The sequence below is a fragment of the Squalius cephalus genome (genome assembly GCF_949319135.1).
Source record: "Squalius cephalus genome assembly, chromosome: 25".
Lineage (NCBI taxonomy): Eukaryota > Metazoa > Chordata > Actinopteri > Cypriniformes > Leuciscidae > Squalius > Squalius cephalus.
The window spans coordinates 29,161,936-29,186,935 of NC_137146.1; the positions used below are offsets into that span (position 1 = coordinate 29,161,936).

Consider the following 25,000-nt stretch of genomic DNA (forward strand, 5'->3'; position numbering starts at 1 on the left):
CATGATAAGAATATTTGGTTTTATTTACACTTTATTTTACAGTGTCCTTGTTACATATGTTACATGTACTTACCATAGTAATAACAGTAAATTATGCATAATTACATGCAACTAACCCTCAACCAAACCCTAATCCTACCCTAACCCTATAGTAAGTACATGTAGTTCATTAATATTACACTGTACTTAAATATATAATTACACTGTAACAATGACACCTTAAAATAAGTGTAACCGAATATTTTACGTTTATGATCATTTTCAACAACTCTAAATGACTTGATGAAGCTCACAAAATATAATTAAGTCACATTTCACTCTAGGATGTTTTAGGATCATTAAGATTTTATGCATTGTGAAATTATTTTCTTCATAACTAAGCACTTTTACAGAGACTTCACAAGATTATGCGACCATTCAAAAGTTTGGGTTCAGTAAGATTTTGGTGGGTTTTGTTTTTGAAGAAATAATACTTATATTCATCAAGGACACATTAAATTGATCAAAAGTGACAGTAAAGAAATTTATAATGTTACAAAAGATTCTATTTCAAATAAATGCTGTTCTTTTCTATTCATCAAAAATAATCCAGTAATAAAATGTATCACGTTTTCTACAAAAAAATATGAATTGTTTTCAACACTGATAATAATCAAAAATGTTTCTTGATCATCAAATCATCATATTAGAGTGATTTCTGAAGGATCATGTGACACTGAAGACTGGAGTAATGATGCTGAACATTCAGCTTTGATCACAGGAATAAATTACACTTTACTATATATTCACATAGAAAACAGATGATTAACATTATAACAATATTTCACTGTTTTACTGTATTTTTGATCAAACCTATTAGATTTTTTTGTTTATAACATGAGTAAATCAGCATATTAGAATGATTTTAAATTGTAATAATATTTCACAATATTACTGTTTTTTTCTGTATTTTTTATGAAAATATTTAGCCTAAATCGGTGAGCCGATGAGACTTCTGTCAAAAACATTATAAACTCTTTATACTTCTAAAACTTTTGAATCTACTGTGCAGAAGATAGCTGTTAAACTCTAGCGTAAGACTCCTGAGCTGTTTTACATTATAATAATATTGCTGATATTAATATATAAATATATATATTTATATATAAAATATAAATAAATATATAAATATAAATATATATATATATTTATATATAAATGCTGATATTCTGGGGGCGGAAATGCTCTTAATCAAGAAAATAATTTGATAAGAAGACCAGATTAATCTGAGCATTGGCTCAAAACTGGACCTTGCAAGAATACATGTAAAATCACGTCCTACACAAGTGTGTGATACTGTACACACAGTCTCTGCTCTGAGGAACGCAGTGTTTGGGCCAGATCTGCTGTTTTCAAAGCTAACATCCGCTCGACGTGTTTTCTGAGCTCAGGGATTTTGAGCACAAAATATTTAGTCAGTTTTAGATTTCAAGACAGCGTACAAATAAGCGGCCGTCGCCTTATTGTTTGATGGTGTGGATTTTGAATATGATTATTTTGCCGAGTCTCAGTTTATGGGATTAGCGGGATTAGCTGTCCATTAACACTTCCCAGATGGCAGCTTCACATTGGCAGCGACGCGAGGTGCCAGACCCCGTGATCATGGGACACACTGAGTGTTTAGAGCGAAACCGATGGGCTTTCCGCCATCACAAACACGCCGGCCCTCAAACGATCTCAGGTTTATTTTCTTTTGCCGCGCTGCAAAAACTGCCACTCATTAGCCGTATAAACTACTAGCATGAGCGCTGCAGTTGTGTGAAACGTAGGCGTATTTATGGCGCAGGTTTGCACAGACCTCACCTCTTCGACGGGGTTAGCAGTGTTAGCATCCCACTAGAGCATTCTGGGATTGAACAATGCTATGAACTGGACTGTTGTTTGTGATTATAATTGTTTCAGACCGATGTTTAAACCTTACCGCTGTGCTTTTGTTCTTCAATATTAACCAGTGTTAGTGTGACGGTATGTTTTTAATCTGATGGGTTATCTAAACTGCATGGGGACAAATAATGGACAAATGGAAACAATGCTGGCAAAATACAAATTGTTGTGTATAATACTGAGTATTGTGTACCAGTGGTGGCGTTTCACACTACTGAGATGTAGAGGACAAAACTTGTATGGACGTTTTCAACACAACTGACATCAGATATCGGAGAGATCAAAGTCAAATTTATGACTAATTAAATCAATCAATCATCAGACATACTAATAAATCAAATCAAATATTATGCAAAAGCAATATATATATATATATATATATATATATATATATATATATATATATATATATATATATATTAGGTAGTCAACATTGGAGGTGGATCAAAACCTTTCATCAAAGTTATGCATGAATTTTATTCATGAAATTTGGATCAATACCCGTCTTGTCTTAACACAACTTTGATTAATTTTTTTGATCCACTTCAAATGTTGACCACTGTATGTGTATATATATATATATATATATATATATATATATATATATATATATATACTGTTTATATATATAAACTGACATTAGAAAGAGATATCAAAACCCAATTCATGACTAATTGAATCAATAAATATATCAATCAATCAATCAATCAATCAATCAATCCTACTAAATGTTAAACCTCAGAAATAAGATGCATATTAAAGTAAACATTGTTAGTTTCCCTGCAGTAAAAACTTACAAATAACTACAAAAAATGCAATATATTTAGTTAAATAAATAATAATTCTAAATATTTAAATCATTTTAATGACACTCGCAATTTATTTGGCAAACCAAAATATCCCAGCAACTCAAAGCTGCGACTGTGGTTGAAAAGCACAAATTCAATGAGCACTTTCATCATTTCTGCGTTTCTGAGTCAATAGACCCTTTCAGACACTGTTTCGCTGGAGCTTCAACTAAACCTGGAGATTTTCTTCAAACTAATGCCTCTAATCAAGCACTATTGTTCTTCTCCGAGCGAGTTTGTGTGCTTAAATATGAACAGCCTCTCCATCTTGATCTTCCTTTCCATATCTGAAATTACATTGTGAAGCAAAAACAATATATATAAGTGTGTGAAGTGATGTCTGAAACTGTTGATTTAACTTTTTACTGTTACCGTGAGTGAAAGATAATACTCCATTCCACGATGACAGAATCGGATTGCTTTGCTATTACACAGATTATTTAGTTGAATTAATTTCATTTTAAGACCAAATTTGCTCTTGATTTCACAAAGGATCTTTTCTAGTACATTCATATATCTTAGAGTACTAGGCTGAAAGGAAATATTAAAAATACAGCAGCACTTATGATTTGAAACTTAACATAATCTTTGTTATATGCAAGCGAATCATCTGTGATCGACGCTTCAGATTCATATAATTAATCGAGGAAAAATACAACACATGATATCAATCAAATGTCAAATATCCTCCTCAATCTCAGTCCTCAATGCTGTTACTGTGAGTCAGCCGCTGGCGCTCGGCGCTGTGGGCTTCTGTCTTAAAACAATGTTTGAGAAAATCTCAAAGCTCTCTGGCAGCGAGACAGACCGCTAAGACCTTTGATTTAATGAGTCACTCACCCGAGCTTAAAGCCAGAAATGAAAATATCCCAAACAGCAGACAAACCACTAACCATTTGATAATGGGGTCCAGTCTAACTGGGACCTTTAGATCTTTTGTTCGGTCAGTTTGTGTAGGATGCAAGACGGCTTTTAAACAACAAAATCTGGTTGGGAGTGGCAATTATATGCCTTTTATGTTCCTGTTAAGGACTTTTAAAAAGTCTTCATTCGAGCATTATAAGCAAACCAACCAAACCAACCAGCTACGAGGTGAATCACAACGTTACAGACTTAAATTAGAAGCAAAAACTTAAAAAATTTAAAAAAAGGGAAGAAATATATAGTAACATTTGAGAGCGTGGGGACTGACTCTATTACGTCATTCACGGTGATTAATGGAGTGGGCGGAGCTTCTTTTGACACAATTCATTTAAATTCTCTGATTGGTGGAGATTCTCTGTGGCATCATTGGTAATGTAGTTTTTAACATAGTAGCTCTGTCTGTAACGGTTTATAAGTTAACGTTAAGGAGAAAATCAATAGCATTTTTACTTACAGAACTATTAGAATACATATGACTGCTGAATGCCGCGATTGACCAATCAGAATCGAGTATTCTGGGAAGTGTAAAAATGTTTTATAACTGTAGTTCCAATTATTCATGAAAATATAATTGTGGATCATTGTAAGGCATACCTTTATAATGCACAAAGGCTTCAAGTAAATTGTTACTCTGTATATTTTTTTTAGCAATGTTCTAATGTAAAGGTGAATGAAAATATGAATACATGCTGAGATTTGGCATTAGCTTATTATTTGGTTAGCTGTTGGAATTAAATGTCCCAGCATTCCTGGCAAGGACTTTTACACCCAACCTAAATAACACTGATGTTGACATTGAAATAATACCAAAGTTGACAAAAATATACTCAAAAACATTCAAAATACCCAATTTTATATTAGTACTAAACATTAATGTCAAACATAAATGTGTCAGTTCATTGATGCTGGGGAATTTATGAGAGTTTGAGAGGACAGAAACCACAGGCAGGAATAGTGTAGTTCGTGTGATTCAAAACCATGTTCCCTTGCTGATTCTCTCTCTCACACACACACACACACACACACACACACACACACACACACACACACACACACACACACACACACACACACACACACACACACACACACACTTCCTTGACTCCTTTTACACCAGTAACTGGATCTGGACACACACACACACACACACACACACACACACACACACACACACACACACACACACATGGATACACACACACATGGACACACATGGACACACACACACACACACACACACACACACACACACACACACACACATACACACACACTTCCTTGACTCCTTTTACACCAGTAACTGGATCTATTATTTTTTCAGCTCTGTTTACACTTGGACTTAAAAACTGACCGGCCAGGAAAGCCTTGTGTATCACACCAAAAAGCTCAAAATGTCTCTTTCGACCATCTCAAAAACCCTCAGTATCTATTGCAGCAAATCTGCAATTCTGTTTCAAAATTATTAGCGAATAAAAGCCTCAACGAATGATAACTTAGGTCTACTGCATTTACAATGTGTTAGATTACTTGATCCGCAAGAACAAACCTCATTGGCTCTTGAGAAGCTCAAACGTGCTGCGTAACACGAGAATGAACCTCTTTGGTTCTTGAGAAGGTTAAACGTGCTGCGTAACATGAGAATGAACCTCATTGGTTCTTGAGAAGGTTAAACGTGCTGCGTAACACGAGAATGAACCTCATTGGTTCTTGAGAAGCTCAAACGTGCTGCGTAACACGAGAATGAACCTCATTGGTTCTTGAGAAGCTCAAACGTGCTGCGTAACACGAGAATGAACCTCATTGGTTCTTGAGAAGGTTAAACGTGCTGCGTAACACGAGAATGAACCTCTTTGGTTCTTGAGAAGGTTAAACGTGCTGCGTAACACGAGAATGAACCTCATTGGTTCTTGAGAAGCTCAAACGTGCTGCGTAACACGAGAATGAACCTCTTTGGTTCTTGAGAAGGTTAAACGTGCTGCGTAACATGAGAATGAACCTCATTGGTTCTTGAGAAGCTCAAACGTGCTGCGTAACACGAGAATGAACCTCATTGGTTCTTGAGAAGGTTAAACGTGCTGCGTAACATGAGAATGAACCTCATTGGTTCTTGAGAAGCTCAAACGTGCTGCGTAACACGAGAATGAACCTCTTTGGTTCTTGAGAAGGTTAAACGTGCTGCGTAACACGAGAATGAACCTCATTGGTTCTTGAGAAGCTCAAACGTGCTGCGTAACACGAGAATGAACCTCATTGGTTCTTGAGAAGGTTAAACGTGCTGCGTAACATGAGAATGAACCTCATTGGTTCTTGAGAAGGTTAAACGTGCTGCGTAACACGAGAATGAACCTCATTGGTTCTTGAGAAGCTCAAACGTGCTGCGTAACACGAGAATGAACCTCATTGGTTCTTGAGAAGGTTAAACGTGCTGCGTAACATGAGAATGAACCTCATTGGTTCTTGAGAAGCTCAAACGTGCTGCGTAACACGAGAATGAACCTCATTGGTTCTTGAGAAGGTTAAACGTGCTGCGTAACACGAGAATGAACCTCATTGGTTCTTGAGAAGCTCAAACGTGCTGCGTAACACGAGAATGAACCTCTTTGGTTCTTGAGAAGGTTAAACGTGCTGCGTAACACGAGAATGAACCTCATTGGTTCTTGAGAAGCTCAAACGTGCAGTGTAACACGAGAATGAACCTCATTGGTTCTTGAGAAGCTCAAACGTGCTGCGTAACACGAGAATGAACCTCATTGGTTCTTGAGAAGGTTAAACGTGATGCGTAACACGAGAATGGACCTCATTGGTTCTTGAGAAGGTTAAACATGATGCGTAACACGAGAATGGACCTCATTGGTTCTTGAGAAGCTCAAACGTGCTGCGTAACACAAGAATGAACCTCATTGGTTCTAGATGAAGCTCAAACGTGCTGCGTAACACGAGAATGAACCTCATTGGTTCTTGAGAAGGTTAAACGTGATGCGTAACACGAGAATGGACCTCATTGGTTCTAGATGAAGCTCAAACGTGCTGCGTAACACGAGAATGGACCTCATTGGTTCTTGAGAAGGTTAAACGTGATGCGTAACACGAGAATGGACCTCATTGGTTCTTGATGAAGCTCAAATGTGCTGCGTAACACGAGAATGAACCTCATTGGTTCTTGAGAAGCTCAAACGTGATGCGTTTCACGAGAATTAACCTCATTGGTTCTAGATGAAGCTCAAACTTGCTGCGTAACACGAGAATGGACCTCATTGGTTCTTGAGAAGCTCAAACGTGATGCGTAACACGAGAATGAACCTCATTGGTTCTAGATGAAGCTCAGATGTGCTGCGTAACACGAGAATGGACCTCATTGGTTCTTGAGAAGCTCAAACGTGATGTGTAACACGAGAATGAACCTCATTGGTTCTTGAGAAGGTTAAACGTGATGCGTAACACGAGAATGGACCTCATTGGTTCTAGATGAAGCTCAAACGTGCTGCGTAACACGAGAATGGACCTCATTGGTTCTAGATGAAGCTCAAACGTGCTGCATAACACAAGAATGAACTTCATTGGTTCTTGAGAAGGTTAAAGGTGATGCGTAACACGAGAATGGACCTCATTGGTTCTTGAGAAGCTCAAACGTGCTGCGTAACACGAGAATGAACCTCATTGGTTCTAGATGAAGCTCAAACGTGCTGCGTAACACGAGAATGAACCTCATTGGTTCTTGAGAAGGTTAAACGTGATGCGTAACACGAGAATGGACCTCATTGGTTCTAGATGAAGCTCAAACGTGCTGCGTAACACGAGAATGAACTTCATTGGTTCTTGAGAAGGTTAAACGTGATGCGTAACACGAGAATGAACCTCATTGGTTCTTGAGAAGCTCAAACATGCTGCGTAACACGAGAATGAACCTCATTGGTTCTTGAGAAGCTCAAACGTGATGCGTAACACGAGAATGAACCTCATTGGTTCTAGATGAAGCTCAAACGTGCTGCGTAACACGAGAATGAACCTCATTGGTTCTTGAGAAGCTCAAACGTGATGCGTAACACGAGAATTAACCTCATTGGTTCTAGATGAAGCTAAAACGTGCTGCGTAACATGGGAATGAACCTCATTGGTTCTTGAGAAGCTCAAACGTGATGCGTAACATGGGAATGAACCTCATTGGTTCTAGATGAAGCTAAAACGTGCTGCGTAACACAAGAATGAACCTCATTGGTTCTTGAGAAGGTTAAACGTGATGCGTAACACGAGAATGGACCTCATTGGTTCTTGAGAAGCTCAAACATGCTGCGTAACACGAGAATGAACCTCATTGGTTCTTGAGAAGCTCAAACGTGATGCGTAACACGAGAATGAACCTCATTGGTTCTAGATGAAGCTCAAACGTGCTGCGTAACACGAGAATGAACCTCATTGGTTCTTGAGAAGCTCAAACGTGATGCGTAACACGAGAATGAACCTCATTGGTTCTAGATGAAGCTAAAACGTGCTGCGTAACATGGGAATGAACCTCATTGGTTCTTGAGAAGCTCAAACGTGATGCGTAACATGGGAATGAACCTCATTGGTTCTAGATGAAGCTAAAACGTGCTGCGTAACACGAGAATGAACCTCATTGGTTCTTGCAGAAGCTCAAACGTGCTGCGTAACACGAGAATGGACCTCATTGGTTCTTGAGAAGCTCAAACGTGATGCGTAACACGAGAATGAACCTCATTGGTTCTAGATGAAGCTAAAACGTGCTGCGTAACACGAGAATGGACCTCATTGGTTCTTGAGAAGCTCAAACGTGATGCGTAACATGGGAATGAACCTCATTGGTTCTTGAGAAGCTCAAACGTGCTGCGTAACACGAGAATGAACCTCATTGGTTCTAGATGAAGCTAAAACGTGCTGCGTAACACGAGAATGAACCTCATTGGTTCTTGCAGAAGTTTAAACGTGCTGCGTAACACGAGAATGAACCTCATTGGTTCTTGAGAAGCTCAAACGTGATGCGTAACACGAGAATGAACCTCATTGGTTCTAGATGAAGCTAAAACGTGCTGCGTAACACGAGAATGAACCTCATTGGTTCTTGCAGAAGCTCAAACGTGCTGCGTAACACGAGAATGAACCTCATTGGTTCTCGCTGAAGCTAAAACGTGCTGCGTAACACGAGAATGAACTTCATTGGTTCTTGAGAAGCTCAAACGTGCTGTGTAACACGAGAATGAACCTCATTGGTTCTTGATGAAGCTCAAACGTGCTGCGTAACACGAGAATGAACCTCATTGGTTCTTGCAGAAGCTCAAACGTGCTGCGTAACACGAGAATGAACCTCATTGGTTCTTGCAGAAGCTCAAACGTGCTGCGTAACACGAGAATGAACCTCATTGGTTCTAGATGAAGCTAAAACGTGCTGCGTAACACGAGAATGGACCTCATTGGTTCTTGAGAAGCTCAAACGTGATGCGTAACATGGGAATGAACCTCATTGGTTCTTGAGAAACTCAAACGTGCTGCGTAACACAAGAATGAACCTCATTGGTTCTAGATGAAGCTAAAACGTGCTGCGTAACACGAGAATGAACCTCATTGGTTCTTGCAGAAGCTCAAACGTGCTGCGTAACACGAGAATGAACCTCATTGGTTCTTGAGAAGCTCAAACGTGATGCGTAACATGAGAATGAACCTCATTGGTTCTAGATGAAGCTAAAACGTGCTGCGTAACACGAGAATGAACCTCATTGGTTCTTGCAGAAGCTCAAACGTGCTGCGTAACACGAGAATGAACCTCATTGGTTCTTGAGAAGGTTAAACGTGATGCGTAACACGAGAATGAACCTCATTGGTTCTTGAGAAGCTCAAACGTGCTGTGTAACACGAGAATGAACTTCATTGGTTCTTGAGAAGGTTAAACGTGCTGCGTAACACGAGAATGGACCTCATTGGTTCTTGAGATGTTCAAACGTGCTGCGTAACACGAGAATGAACCTTATTGGTTCTTGAGAAACTCAAACGTGCTGCGTAACACAAGAATGAACCTCATTGGTTCTAGATGAAGCTCAAATGTGCTGCGTAACACGAGAATGAACCTCATTGGTTCTTGAGAAGCTCAAACGTGCTGCGTAACACGAGAATGAACCTCATTGGTTCTAGATGAAGCTCAAACGTGCTGCGTAACACGAGAATGAACCTCATTGGTTCTTGAGAAGCTCAAACGTGCTGCGTAACACGAGAATGAACCTCATTGGTTCTAGATGAAGCTCAAACGTGCTGCGTAACACGAGAATGAACCTCATTGGTTCTAGATGAAGCTCAAACGTGCTGTGTAACACGAGAATGAGCCTCATTGGTTCTTGAGAAGCTCAAACGTGCTGCGTAACACGAGAATGAACCTCATTGGTTCTTGAGAAGCTCAAACGTGCTGCGTAACACGAGAATTAACCTCATTGGTTCTTGTTGAAACTCAAACGTGCTGCGTAACACGAGAATGAACCTCATTGGTTCTAGATGAAGCTCAAACGTGCTGTGTAACACGAGAATGAACCTCATTGGTTCTAGATGAAGCTCAAACGTGATGTGTAACACGAGAATGAGCCTCATTGGTTCTTGAGAAGCTCAAACGTGCTGCGTAACACGAGAATGAACCTCATTGGTTCTTGAGAAGCTCAAACGTGCTGCGTAACACGAGAATGAACCTCATTGGTTCTTGTTGAAACTCAAACGTGCTGCGTAACACGAGAATGAACCTCATTGGTTCTAGATGAAGCTCAAACGTGCTGCGTAACACGAGAATGAACCTCATTGGTTCTTGATGAAGCTCAAATGTGCTGCGTAACATGAGAATTAACTTCCATAAAAAGTGAGAATTACTTACTCATTTGGATTTCACTTCTAAATTGAAAAAAATAAACAAATATTTCTACCTCTCTAAAGTTGTAGTTTGTTTTTGAGACTGTTTGTACGTTTCAGTGTCTAATATGTACACTTATGTAGGAATAACTACAACTCTGAATAAGATCACCCTTGTAAAGTTTTGTGTATTGCGTCTGTATAATATATATTAATATGTCTATATTTTGACAAAAGGTCAAATTAAAGTTCTTTAACCTCTATATATTGGTGTTTTCGTGAGAGAAAATGAACTAGGCCTGTGTAGTTTTAATGTCCATCATCGTACCTTATGTTAAATCAACACAAATCTAATATGCTTATGTCTACAGCCTATTAAAACGTTTTATAAGCCTCATTTCATATTTAACCAGTACTGGGTCAAGTAACAGCGGCTCCATTTGTATTGATGGTTTTGATTGATCATGGTGTGCTGGATAACTTTCATCTGACTGCTTTCTGAAAAATAAAGTATACTCTCTTTACTGTGTTGCCACAAATAACATATCTGTCACCATGACTTCTTTCGTCAGTCGCTCGCTGGAAGGAAAGGAAGCAGAAAGCGGCCATTCAGGACCGATTTTGCTTTTAATATTTCGTTTCATAGTGTTTATGACCCAGAACGATGCAAAAAAAAAGGCTCATTGAATAACCTGAGTCATTGCATTTATAAGAAACCATAATGAGAGTGTGAGTAGATTAGAAACACTGGATGATAACTGATTCATTCACATTAAACGATGGACAAATTAAATCAAAGTAACTCAAAGGAATAGGCATAATGATATTTTAAACTACTGTGGTTGTGCCAACAGCTAATTAAAATAAATCAATAATAATATTAAGTGAATTCAACATACATTATCTGCCTCAATATCTCATGCAAATTAATTGTTTGCATATATTTTACTGGAAAACAAGACTGATAAAAAGGTCTTTGTGTTGTAAATCCCTGAATGTTCACACAAAGATCATGCAATTGCGCCGTAAAGCCACCAAAAGTGGTCATTTTGCAACCATTTTGTCTGAAGTGTCAATGCACACATGAGCAGCGAAGGTTCTGGCGTGTTTGTTTTGTCTGCAGATGAACGCTCTGCAACTAAAGGTTTCACACTTCATTCAGAGCAGCGGTAACCTTCAGCGTCCGCTCGTCACTTCACACACACCCACAAACAAAGCAGGGACGCAGCTGTTTAACCTCCAACAGAGCTGACAGAAGCCAGAAGATGACGTGACGGTCAGAAACACTGGGCCACACCTGCATCTGATGCTTCTGAAGTATTACTGTTGGACAGATTACATGGGCATGAACTTTGTTTTTCAACACCAGGATTTCAGGTCAAAATTTATATGAATGTATGAGTGATGTCTGGATGATATTTAGATAATGTATATTTTGTTACAATATTTTCTCATATTCCAGTTTAATATGCAGAGACAACTAAGGGTACATTTACACAACAACAATATGCTTAAAACTGAGACGTTTTTCCTTTGAGTTTTTACAAGGATCCGCGAAAACGACTAAAAATGCTGTATTCTGCTGCCATGCCACTAGATGGCGATGAAACACTATAGATTGAACATGTAATACGCATGTGCATGACGCAATCGTCTTTAGAGATTTGCATTTTTGTTGGTTTCATAGAGATAGTTTTTTTTTTTAAATTGCACTTTGAAACACGTTTTTAAAAGTTTGCGTTTTCAGGCGCCCAAAACGCTGTTGTCATGTAAACGAAAGGCCAAAACGCATAAAAAGTTTTACGTTTTTAGTTGAAATTATGTCATGTAAACAGCCCCTAAACCATGTATGTTGATCACACTGTGGCACAATCAAAACATTGCTCTGTTTGCTAATCCGACCAGCCGTGTGGCATGAGTTTGGGGCGGGGCCATCTGAGTTTCTAACCAATGGCAGAGGGGGAGAGGGATTTTGAAAAAATATTTCAAAATAGTCCATTAGTATAAATCACACACACAACCCTTCTAAGGCGCTGTTTACATGACAGTTTTCAAATAAAAACTGAAAACTTTTTATGTATTTAGGCCATTCATTTACACAACAACGGCGTTTTGGGGGCCAAAAAATGCGAACTTTTGAAAATGATATCCTTATTGTCTCTGTGTAAACTACAAAAACGTGAATTTGTGAAAACGGTGACATCATGCGCATGCGTATTATGTGTTCAGTCAATTATGTGTTCTTCAAAAAGTGATATCGCCATCTACTGGCCAGGCAGCAGAATATAGCGTTCTTAATCGTTTTCATGGATCCGTGTGAAAGGGGATCGTTTTCGTCTGTACGTGAAAAACATATAAATAACTAATAAATATATATAGAGTATATACATGCAAATATTTCTTAAATATGTATACATGCATATGTGTGCATTTATATATACAAAATAATTATACACAGCACACACACATATATTATGTAAACACAAACTTTTATTTTGGATGCAATTAATCGCCGCTCAGCACTAATTTTTACTTAAATGTAATTAGAAAAACAGAGAACTCAAGCAATGCTGTATTAGTATAGCGAAAGCATATGATTTCAAAGACTTATTGCAAATGATTTGCTATAGCAATATATAAGAGCCTCAGATGCACAGCGCCAGAAAGGACTATTGCGTGAACTTGGCTTGAGTAACAATGGCCGCCTCTTTATTCTTTATGAACACCAGGACTTTGAGGTGTGATGTACAGCGGGACTGTTGCTGGCAGCGTCGCTTTAATTGCTGGGGTGAGAAAAAGTCTGAATTTAGTTTTTGCTTGGCCAATATTGCACAAAAGGTCCTTTCAGGTAGTCGAATGTATTTCAGAGGGTGAGCTGTCAGATTACAGACAGGAAACGTTTAAGATAAAACTGTATGAATAGTCCCACTATGAAGCATGAGAAGAAAAAGCAACACCCAGAAGGAACACATGGGTGATCAAAACGCATTTAATATAAAATTGGCTTTGGACCATTTCAAACCACCCTGTGTATGACGACTCGCTCTGGAAATGAAATATGGCATCATCATATATGATGTAGAGCCTGATTAAACGCAGCCATGTGAGCGATCCAGTCCTGAATATGATATGGAAAGCTTTAAAACACAATTATTCTATGAGCTGCTTTGATATGCGATCTATATTGTGACAAATGGCCCTCTGGAAACATCAAAACTCAACACGAGAGGACGGTTCAGTGAAGGCTTTAAGTTGAAATCTCCACTGTCTCCTTCAAGACATCATTAGCGTTTAGAGTTGTACAGTCTGGACTAGCTCAAGCAGAACTAAAACTTCTTCTCAATGGGAGATAAAGTTGAGTGCCAACTGCATTACAAATGAACCTAATTTGCGGCAGAAGAAACACCGCTATCATTGATGTTTTGCAAATTCTTCTTGACTTCTTCCATTGGTTGCTCTAATCCTGAGAGCTTTTGTCTGCAGTAAAGGCGACTCCCTGCCTGGGATCAGACACAAAGAAGCACGAAGACACGAGACAAAGCGCCAGTGAAGCCGTGGAGTCTGAGTCAGCCGTGGCTAAATGGAGCATGACTCAAACCTCGCTCTCTGCCATCGTCTGTAACTGTACGTGTGAATGACTGACGGATTGCAGAACGCTGTAGGAGAGGTGTTGAAGACGCTTACCATTGTTTTGACCAATTTTTGTGGGCGAGATCCAGGCTTTTTAAAGGCCCACTGAAGTGCATTGGAACGCACAGCTTTGTATGATGATTCGTTGACGTAATTTCCACTGAAACAGAAGCTAACACCGTGTGCTAACTACACGCGACGCGATAAAAGGTTTTATTTTTCATGTTAATCGACACGCGATTATTCTGTTTTAGAAACGGTTTCTATTTTTCTGCGACGTCGTGCTGGAACAACAAACACAAAGTGTGGCAATGATGATCTCAGGCACTGTTTATGTGCTTTATTTAATGTTAAAAGCGTGTCATGTGACTCTGAATATCATTTAGTGCTCCAGCTTTGTGGCTGTAAAAGCAACAGTGGATAATTCACCTCAGATCTTGAAATAAACAAATGGAAACAAGAACGTTCAAACTGTGAACAAACAAGTGTATTCTTTGACAAAGATTGTTTTAGTAACTCAGTGGCCTATGTATTTTTAATAATGTTTAAATGTTGTAATATTTGTGAATTTGATTACTACTTATCCATTTTCTTGCGAGTGCCGTCAAGATTACGCTCTGGTGCCGCGAGACTCCGCCCACACGCTGTTCTGATTGGCTGACTCCGCCCACGTGCTGTTCTGATTGGCTGACTCCGCCCACGTGCTGTTCTGATTGGCTGACTCCGCCAACGTGCTGTTCTGATTGGCTGACTCCGCCCACGTGCTGCTCTGATTGGCTGACTCCGCCCACGTGCTGTTCTGATTGGCTGACTCCGCCCACACACTGTTCTGATTGGCTGACTCCGCCCACACGCTGTTCTGATTGGCTGTGATTTGATTGATTTCGACGCATCTCGCAGTCGTGTCGCCTCTAGTGTGGACAGACACATTATTTGTGCTGGAATCTTATCGGATTCTGGTTAGGACACGGTGTAAGCCGGGACATATTGAATGGCTCCTCCCCCTTTTCAAATAGCCAATAGCGTTTAGTTTACCTCAAAGACTGACAGCACCATGGAAGCGAATCCGAGCGCTGATGATACGCTGGATTCATTAGTAGAGATGTGAATAAATTCTAGCCATTTCATTCTTAACCAACGTACGGTTTGAAAAAGGAATAAAACTCGAGAATTTGAGCAACCGAACACACATCTTTAACCCATAATGCTCCGTGATGTGTCAACGCTCGCTTTGGCCAGGTGGTGTTTATAGCATAGGGGGCGGTGCTTTAGATTCTAGAGAGCATTTGATTGGACAGAAGATGTGATAAGAAGTGGTGATGTCATAAAAATCCCTGATCCATTTTAGCGGAAGTGAGAGACTAATTTTTAATTTAATTTTAATTATATCTCCTAAATGCGAATTTTGTCATTGTTTTGGAGCTTATTCATAACCGTAAGGCTAACATATTCATACTAAAAGCTAAAAAAAACTTACATTGTGATTTCAGGGGGCCTTTAATGGCGGATTCCTGCATTCCTTGCGGATTCCTGCATGATTGGGAGTTTTGCTCAGGGCAGATTTCTCAACTGCCCAACTAACAGAGAACACTCTCGGTTCTGTCAAAGAACGCTAACGCTCCAGTATACCGTTAACAGAACGCTCACTCAAACCTGGTCTTTAATAATGTTCTCAAAACATCATTACATCATTCATGGAACCTTTTTTAAATGTTACCACTCATTATAGAATGTTCAGAGAACATTCAAAAGTAACAGTCCCAAAATGGAATGTTCCTTTAACGTTCGCACAACCAAGAAAAAACGTTTTAAAAACATTTAAAAAAACTGGACGTTTTGAACATTCAGAAATGACATAATTATTGACAATAGACAATGAATATTTTCCTTGTCTCACCATTCACCTTACATTTAATTTTAAAAGTGAATAACATAATTTTGTCACCACAGATACGTTTTTTCAATGATCCTGGATTGAATTTGATCAGAATACAGACTAGATTACGAGCTTTCTGAAACTGGTAGTTATTTGGCTAGCGGCTAACATTCTCTGTAAGGAAAAGTCAATAGTTCAAAGTCAATTTCGTCTTTAAATTTTGACTTTAACAACATTTTGTTTTATTTGAGCTAACAAATCTGGTCTGCTTTCAATCAGTCAAGGCTAGTCGAGCCAGAGTTAAAAGGCACTGGGTCAGATGTGTGCACTAGTCCTCTGTAACTTCACAGTGGGCCATTTAGAGGAATATAGAGCCGTAATGAGAGCGTGACTGTGTACAGTGTGTCAACAACGTCTTTAATGTTCCAAACTGTCTTTTTAATTCTGCAAAGCCACAAATGAAGCAGCTGTCTAACAAAACACTATGTGTGGTTTAAGTTCAACCACCTCCAAACCCCAGTTCAAACGACACAGACAAAACAGAGAGACGCGGATCTTCATTCTGAAGGCCTGAGACATACAGGCAAACCAAAAATGATTCAGACACCAGATATCATTTTTGATATTGTTTTACTAGTGTGATCAGGACACTATAGTTCATTTATGTAAGTGATGAGAGCAAAATAAAGTAAACTGTGACACATTATACCCAAAAACTCTTCATACAGCGACTACCAGTAACATTTATACAAATGTGGGAGCAGAAATGATTGGGACACTTTGAGCTGATCATGTTTTGCTGAAGTGTGTTTTCTTTAATTGCTAATGCTCTTTTTACACACAGACTGAACACAATGAAGCATTGCTTGGTGATTGGTTGAGCTAAACTGGTATTATCTAATTGTGTAGTTAAATTTAACAGCTGACAGATATTCAACATAATTCATGTGTGAGACAGTCTAACAGAAGGACGGACAAAACCAGTCAAATATCAACTGAGTTCTGCTCATATTTTATCACCATTTTCTAAACTATAGCGAATAAACTGATAATGTGAAAAATGTGTCTGAATAAATGTGTGTTTGACTGTAAATGCAAGTGTGTGAACATAAACGCTTCTGCTGGGTCGATTAAAGCACTGTTATGGTCCAAATGTCAGATCGTAAGAAATAATTCAACATAATGCAAAGTTTGCATGTTGTTTCTGATGAAGAGAGCCGTATAAAAGGAAGCAGTCGCAAATATTTGCACAAACTGATGCTGTTCTTGGTAGGTTTGGTTGTACCTTTGTGTATCACGTCCTCTATAAAGGTAAATAACTGTTGTTTACTTTCTGTAAACAAGCAAACAAAATATTTCCTCAGAAAGCAATAAAATATTTAGGTATACCTAAAACCTACGTTCACCTTCGTCAGCGTCCCACCCACGAGAGGTCTAGTGTTTACAGCGATCACTTAAAGCTGTGTTTATGATGCTCAAGTGATTGACCTGATACGGATATAACATTTAAAAATCAGAGAGGAGTGCATGCTTTATTTGGACTATTAATGTGAATGTCTTTTTAGAAGCCGGATGGTTTGTGCCTCACAAAAGAGCAGGATTTGACCTTTACAGGATCCTTGAGGATGAAATAAAGTCCAAAAGTGAGCTGTCTATGTAGGGTTAGGCTAGTATATTGCTAAGTACAAAAATACTGGGTGAAATACATCTGGACAGAATAATTTAATGCAACTTTTGTGAAATATTTATAAGCAGAATTTCTCTTTACTTGCCTGAGGTTTTTGCACTGCATTCTGGAATTGCTATGAAGCAACAGATCCAGCAATTATTATTTTGTATGGAATATTGCAGTGTTTATTCTGAATTATTTATCAGTGCACATCATTATTGTGATAAATTCATGTTAGGGATGCACCGATATGAACATTTTGGACATCGATAGTTCTTTATATTTGAAAGCCGATAACACATATATTGGCCGATAAATCTAAATCCACATTTGTATATAATTTTAAACCTGATTACAAAAACAAAAGGCTCACCATTAATAGCCATGTCACAAGCACACAATTATGATGTTCTCATTATAAGCAATTCAAAACCATCATGTTGAACAGTGCACATCTGAAGCGTCTCAGCTGAAGGAAATAAGCCATTATTTATCAGCTTTAATATATCAGCCAAATTTTATTATTGGGCCGATATCGATAACATTAAAAATGAACATATATCAGCCGATACTGATATTGTGGCTGATATATCGTGCATCCCTAATTGACTCAACCTGTCACTCACATGACATCAGTCAATAGCAAACCACAAACATCCAATCAGTTCCATTCCAATTCCAATTCATTTGTTCTTGTTCCAGAAGCACAACTGCAGTTTCATCCTGACTTATTGGGATTCTTGTAGTTATTTTCCCTCATTAAAGACGTTAAGTGCACAGTCTTGTCCTTTTGAGTGATTTTTAAATACTTTTTTTTGCCTCAAAGTTTGCAATGATTCTCCTCGTAGCTGGTTGATTTGGTTCATGAACTCTTTAACAAAGACTTTATATGGGGAAAATGGCTGGAAAAAATGGAAAAGTGGACAGGAACACCAGCTTACTTTACTTTATACTTTATACTCCCATTCCTGGGAAATTTGTCTTGTACGGCCAGTACACAACTTCTATCACACACAACACAGTACATAGCAAACAATAATTAGAATATAACAACATTTCAATAATAAAAACTAGCAGCATCCTACATCAATTTTGAAAATCTCTATTTAAAATGTTGGCAAAAAAGAGTTTTTATAACGATTAAACTTAACACATCAAGACTCTGAATCGTCTCCCTGATGGTAACAAATTAAAATGAATATGTAAAATGTGTGTATCATCAGGAACAACTCTTTTAGCTTGCTTTAAATGCCTCGTACAGCTCTTGAATGGTTAGTTTTTCCTCCCACCCTATGATTTTTAGAGCAGTGTGCACCAGTCGTGCTAGTTTTGATTTTGATTAAAACACGACCCAATGTTTAACATCATTTTGTTAACGGGCTATTTTGTATGGTAGGGAACACACCATCGCCGCCGTCTAGATTGAGATGTGGAACGGCTCTGTGTTCAGTAAAACAGGACGGCTGTTCGACTCTCTGATCTCGACTCCATTGGGCGTTTTATCACAAATAAACAGTGTTGGGTGTTTCTGGCGTACCAGCGGGTCGTGGGAAGCACAGATCTCGATTGTTAGAGATCCGAGACAGGAGGCTTAAGAAGTTCAAGCCCTCACTATCTGTAAAAACAGACTGTGTGTGAGTCAGATGAGGCAGATGTTCGACAGACATTCAACACTATCAGGACACAGAGGCGTTTCACTCAAACCAGACAATTGAGAATGTAAATATCAAGGGTTCTGTATCGGATCTGGGGGAAAACCAGAGCTGAGAGCGGAAGAGATCATGCTTACTTCAGCAGACGGGCTGTTTTGACAGACATCGAGTGCAGAATTACTCATCTTACACCAAAAGAGACTGGATTCTCACAGGGAAAGACTGCTGAATTAAAAACAACGGTGGCCGCAATGAAGCGTACGATCGTGAGGAATAGAACACAATTATGTTTTAATAATAATAAATCCACTAGGGAAACCACTGGAGAATATCAGGGATATTATATATACTGTTTTCCGAAGAGAAAAAGAAGATACTTTTGAGTGTGTAGCAGAAGAGAAGCTTTGGGACAAACTAACTACTCCGTCATAATCGCGTCTTTAACGAACCTGTATAGTTAAGTGCGTTTAAACTGCCCTGTCAATCATCTTTTCACAGTTAAAATCCTCCACATTTAATTAAACTTAATTTCCTACTGTTGAGAGGAATGTAGAAACACATCGATCAGTCGGAGACTCTCCTCGTGTGTTTGCTTAATGATGCGTTTAACTTAGTTGCTTAGTTGTCATTAACTTTAAAAGTTAATGACATATCTTCATAAAAGTTCATAATGCTGTTGCAGATGAAATATAATGTGGATAACATTGAATAAATAAATTTTCAGCAAGTTAGATACTGTATATTAATCACTCAAACACCTTTATCTAAACCTAACCGGCAGACTCGCAGATCCGCCATTTTGTAGTTTTTTAACACTTTTTATTCGAGTTTGTAGTTCTAACTGAATCCTCGTCCAACACACAATATTTGGAATTCTCATTTCATCATACGATTTGAGAGGCACTAATTCTAATTTGAAATACTATTTAGGACGGATAGTGTGCGAATTGGGACGCAGCAAAGGAGTAATGAGGTACATAAATGAGCAACAGGTGAACATCATCAGTATAGGGGAACAAACTGGCACACACTAACTAGGGCAACTAACAGTGACAGGGAACAAGGCAAACAGAACCAAACAGAGCATAAATGTTACCATATTAAAACTGCACGCAAATCAGTGCTTTTTCATAGTGAACTTTTAAATGCTCTGCATCAAACATTCCAGCAAAAATAGCAAGAGTAAAACAAATGCTCATGTAAGAGTAGCATACATCTGCAGACTCACATTTAAACTTCAGTTAATAATGTGGCCACATTTGACTAATTGTCATTCGGATTCAGGCCTCCTTGGTAAGAGACCTGTGTTTGCACTATAAATCAATAAATCAATCATAATATAATCATAATCAATGGCCTTTTATGTCCTGTGCTGTGCTGGGTCTTCTTAACCTCAAGAGCTCGTTACTTTGCTCATTTATCACTACATGAAGCATTAAAACACATGAACGTCTCATCCTTCATCATATTAAGCTCTTGTGTTCTTCTTTAATGACCACACCGCAAGTTAAGCTTATGATTAGATGCTAATTTATTCAATTAATTACAGTCCAGAAAGTAGAAGACCATAATCAGTGACACTGTCAAGCTGTAATATCAGTACACATTTATAGTCGAGGTGTGTTTGACAGCGCCTGGTTTAAAAAATGACTAAAATGACTGTACTCTGCAAAAAAAATTGTCTTGTTTTCCAGTAATACGTTACAATAAGGTTTTGTTTGTAAATGTATTAACTTAATGAACGAACAATGAGCAATACATTTGTTACTGTATTTGTTCATCTTTGTTACCGTTAGTTAATAAAAATACAGCTGTTCATTGTGTTAATGTTAGTCAACTAATGTTAACAAATACAACTTTTGATTTTAATAATGTGTTAGTAAATGTTGAAATTAACATTAACTAAGATTAATAAATGCTGTAGAAGTGCAGTTCATTATTAATAAATGTTAACTAATGCAACTTTATTGTAAAGTGTTACCTTTTTTCCAGAACAAAATATTGTATAAATACTAAACATTCAATGTATGTAATGTAAACAACAAATGTATCAAGATACATTTACCGGAGAAGCAAAATAAAAAAAAGTCTGGGTTTGTGATTTAAAAAAAAAAAAAATTTGTATCAAAGTTGAGCAAATTTATGCTTAAAAAGAACAAATATCTGCAAATGTGGCCAGACACATAATCTGGTAAGTTTATTTGTCCTATAGCCCATTGCAGATATTTGTTCTTGTTTTATGCATAAACTCACAAGTTTGGAGATTTTCCGAGTAAACAACTCTTAATATCTTCAGTCATTCTGCTTCTCCAGTAAATGTATTGTAATTTAATAACGCTTAGATATTTGTGCTGGAAAACAAGACAAAAATATTGAGGAAGAACTTAATTTTTTTGTAGTGTATTGATTGAAAACCATAAAAAATGCCATAACAATTGGAAATGCATATTAAACAAAACAAGACACGTCCAGTAAGCCATAGTAAACCAGTTACTGTTTATAATCATATTTACAATTTGGCTTTTCAACAATCATGGATTGACATTGTATATGAGTATAAATAAGGTTTAATTGAAGATATATATATATATAAAAAATAGTTTTCAATGATAAGAAGATTTACTAATATTTTAAAAGTTATACTGATTTTATTTTTTTTAAACCTATAAACTAAACCAAGTGTTGCTTGATCAGTGTTTAGTGTCTCTTACCTGCAGCGAGGCACACTGGGAGAATGAGTCTGAATATGAGTCCACACACCACCTCCGAGGCCATCATATCAGCACAATAATATAATAACTGAGATCAGAAATCACAAATCTCTCCAAGTCCAGTCTTTCTGTCGGCTTCGGCCGCAGGACATGATCCTGGATCAGTCTGTAGTCCGCATGGTAAACATAAGCGTGAAGAAGTTTAAAGTCCAGATAATCCCGAAGGTCTGCTTCACTTCTCCTCAGTTCTCCTCAGACATGTTTTCCTCTTCTCCAAATGTTTTCCTCTTCTCCAAACTGGGTTTTGCTCTTACCTGTTGACAGGAGAGATCATGGTGCTTCACGCGCGCTGCGAAACATCAACAAGTTGCATGTTTATTCGCTCCAAGTTTGTTGGGTTTCCTCCGAAACTGCGTGGCGTGATATTGCACAGTCCTCGGCGAGCGTGAAAGGCGTTCGCTCGCGTTTTCCTCAGTTCTGGAGCGTTTGACGCGCGTTTACGCGGCACAGCTGTGCGCACACTGGCATCTGGACTCACTTTTTCTCCTCCTCAATGAACAGCCTGAAGGACCACCCTGCAAAACTGACGAATAACTCCAGCAGGATTCGAGCACTGATGAAGAGGTGTGTGTGTGTGTGTGTGTGTGTGTGTTAGTCCCGGAGACGCGAGAGAAACTGACGCGCACGACTTTATACAGGAATAACAACGAGTGGTTGTAGAATCACGTCACATATTTATATATAAAAAGAAAGAAAGAAGCCATTGCGTATTTCTCACTTTTTTATCTATTTATTACAAAGAAAGCTTGAAAAAAGAAATGCAATGCAGTTTACCCCCAAAAAATGTAACCAATTAAATGTATTTTTACTTCATTATTAAATTTACATTTTATATATTTAAATATATTTTATCGTCAAATATGTAATTACATGATGCATTTGTTAAGTAATATGTGTAATAACGGTGTAAGTATAAGAGCGGCTGCAGCGCCCCCTGCTGGCGCACTGATGCATCACAGAACTGCACAATAGCGCTTTGATTCGATGTCTATATTTAAATACATGCAGAAACGTATATCATGTAAACTATTAAACTATTAAATAAAAATAAACTGTTAAATATTATTTCATTGTGAAAGACCATTTCATACTACCATTTCTACTCACATGTAGCCCATACATTAGTACTTTTGTTCTGCTTTCATCACAGGATATAAATTACACTTTATATATCCACATAGAAAACAGCTGATTTACATTGTAGAAATATTTCACAATATTGAAGTTTATTTTTAATCAAATAAATGCAGCCTTGGTGAGCAGAAGAGACTTCTTTTAAAATCATTAAAAATCTTACCGATCCCAAACTTTTGCATAGCAAAGTATGAGTATGCATGCATGTATGTGTGTATATATATATATATATAGTACCAGTCAAAAGTTTGGAAACATTACTATTTTTAATGTTTTTGAAAGAAGTCTCTTATGCTCATCAAGCCTGCAGTTAAAAAAAAACAAAAACAAAAACAGTAATATTATGAAATATTATTACAATTTAAAATAATGGTTCTCTTTTTTAATATATTTTAAAATGTAATTTATTTTTGTGATGCAAAGCTGAATTTTCATCAGCAAGTACTCCAGTCTTTGGTGTCTTATGATCCTTCAGAAATCATTCTAATATGATGATTTGATACTCAGTTATTATCAATGATGGAAACAGTTGTGCTGTTTAATATATTTTTTTGGAATACTTTTTTCAGGATTCATTGATGAGTAAAACGTTAACAGCATTTATTCATAAAAACAGCATTTATTCAAAATAAAAACATTTCTAACAATATAAATCGTTACCATCACCTTTTATCAATTTAACGCATCCTTGTTGAATTAAAGTACTAATTTCTTAAAAAAAAAAATAGTTATTGTTCCCAAACTTTTGAACGGTAGTGTATATTGTTACAAAAGATTTCTATTCTAAATAAATACAGTTCTTTTTAACTTTTTATTCATCAAATAATCCTGAAAAAAGTATCTCAGGTTATAAAAAAAATATTAAGCAGCACAACTGTTTCCAACATTGATCATAAATCATCATATTAGAATGATTTCTGAAGGATCATAAGACACCAAAGACTGGAGTACTTGCTGATGAAAATTCAGCTTTGCATCACAAAAATAAATTACATTTTAAAGTATATTAAAAAAGAGAACCATTATTTTAAATTGTAATAATATTTCATAATATTATTATTATTTATTTTTTTTAACTGCAGGCTTGATGAGCATAAGAGACTTCTTTCAAAAACATTAAAAATAGTAACGTTTCCAAACTTTTGACTGGTACTATATATATATATATATATATATATATATATTTTTTTTTTTTTTTTTTTTTTTTTTTTTTTGGTCAATCATCAGCCATTTTTTGCAGCATTAAGTTTTGAGGAAATGTAATTTTAGCAGGGAGTAAAAGATAGAAAGCAAGAGCTCAGATGAAGCCAAATGTGCAACAATAGAGTTTGTTAATGCTAGTGCTAATGTTAATGTTGATGTTAATGTTATGGACTGTGATCGGGTTAGAAGAAGGAAACTCAAAACAGTGAGAGACAACATAACTCATAACCCTCATAACATAATGCTCGGTTAAACTGTATATTAAAGCTGGCAGCTCCAAGTCTTTCCAAAAGAATGGAGATCTCTCCGGATGTAAACAGACTGTGGCTTGACTGAATGTGGGAATAAAATTCAATTGAATTTGCCAAATTTCAGCTGTATATTTCATTTCCAAGATCTCTCGCATATGAACAGACAGCTGGAACCGTGGCCACCTTCCACAGAGGTCCAACTCTGCTTTTGCTCCCATATTAAGAAATACAATATGCACAAAAATTGCACAATCATAAGAAAGTGAATATGGTTAATTTGGA

The 25,000-nt window shown here is 37.4% G+C and overlaps 1 protein-coding gene across 3 annotated transcripts in view; it reads right to left on the reverse strand.

Annotated features, from left to right (window-relative positions):
* Nucleotides 1–22,729, reverse strand: part of piezo2a (piezo-type mechanosensitive ion channel component 2a) — a 233,351-nt gene extending 210,622 nt beyond the window's left edge. For 2 of the 3 annotated variants that reach the window (XM_079863155.1, XM_079863153.1), the window contains exon 1: nt 22,071–22,729. In XM_079863155.1, the coding sequence (XP_079719281.1) occupies nt 22,071–22,137 (67 nt within the window). In that variant the 5' untranslated portion in view covers nt 22,138–22,729. The remainder of the gene's footprint in view (nt 1–22,070) is intronic. The other variant, XM_079863154.1, reaches the window with a different exon arrangement.
* Nucleotides 22,730–25,000: the final 2,271 nt, after the last annotated feature.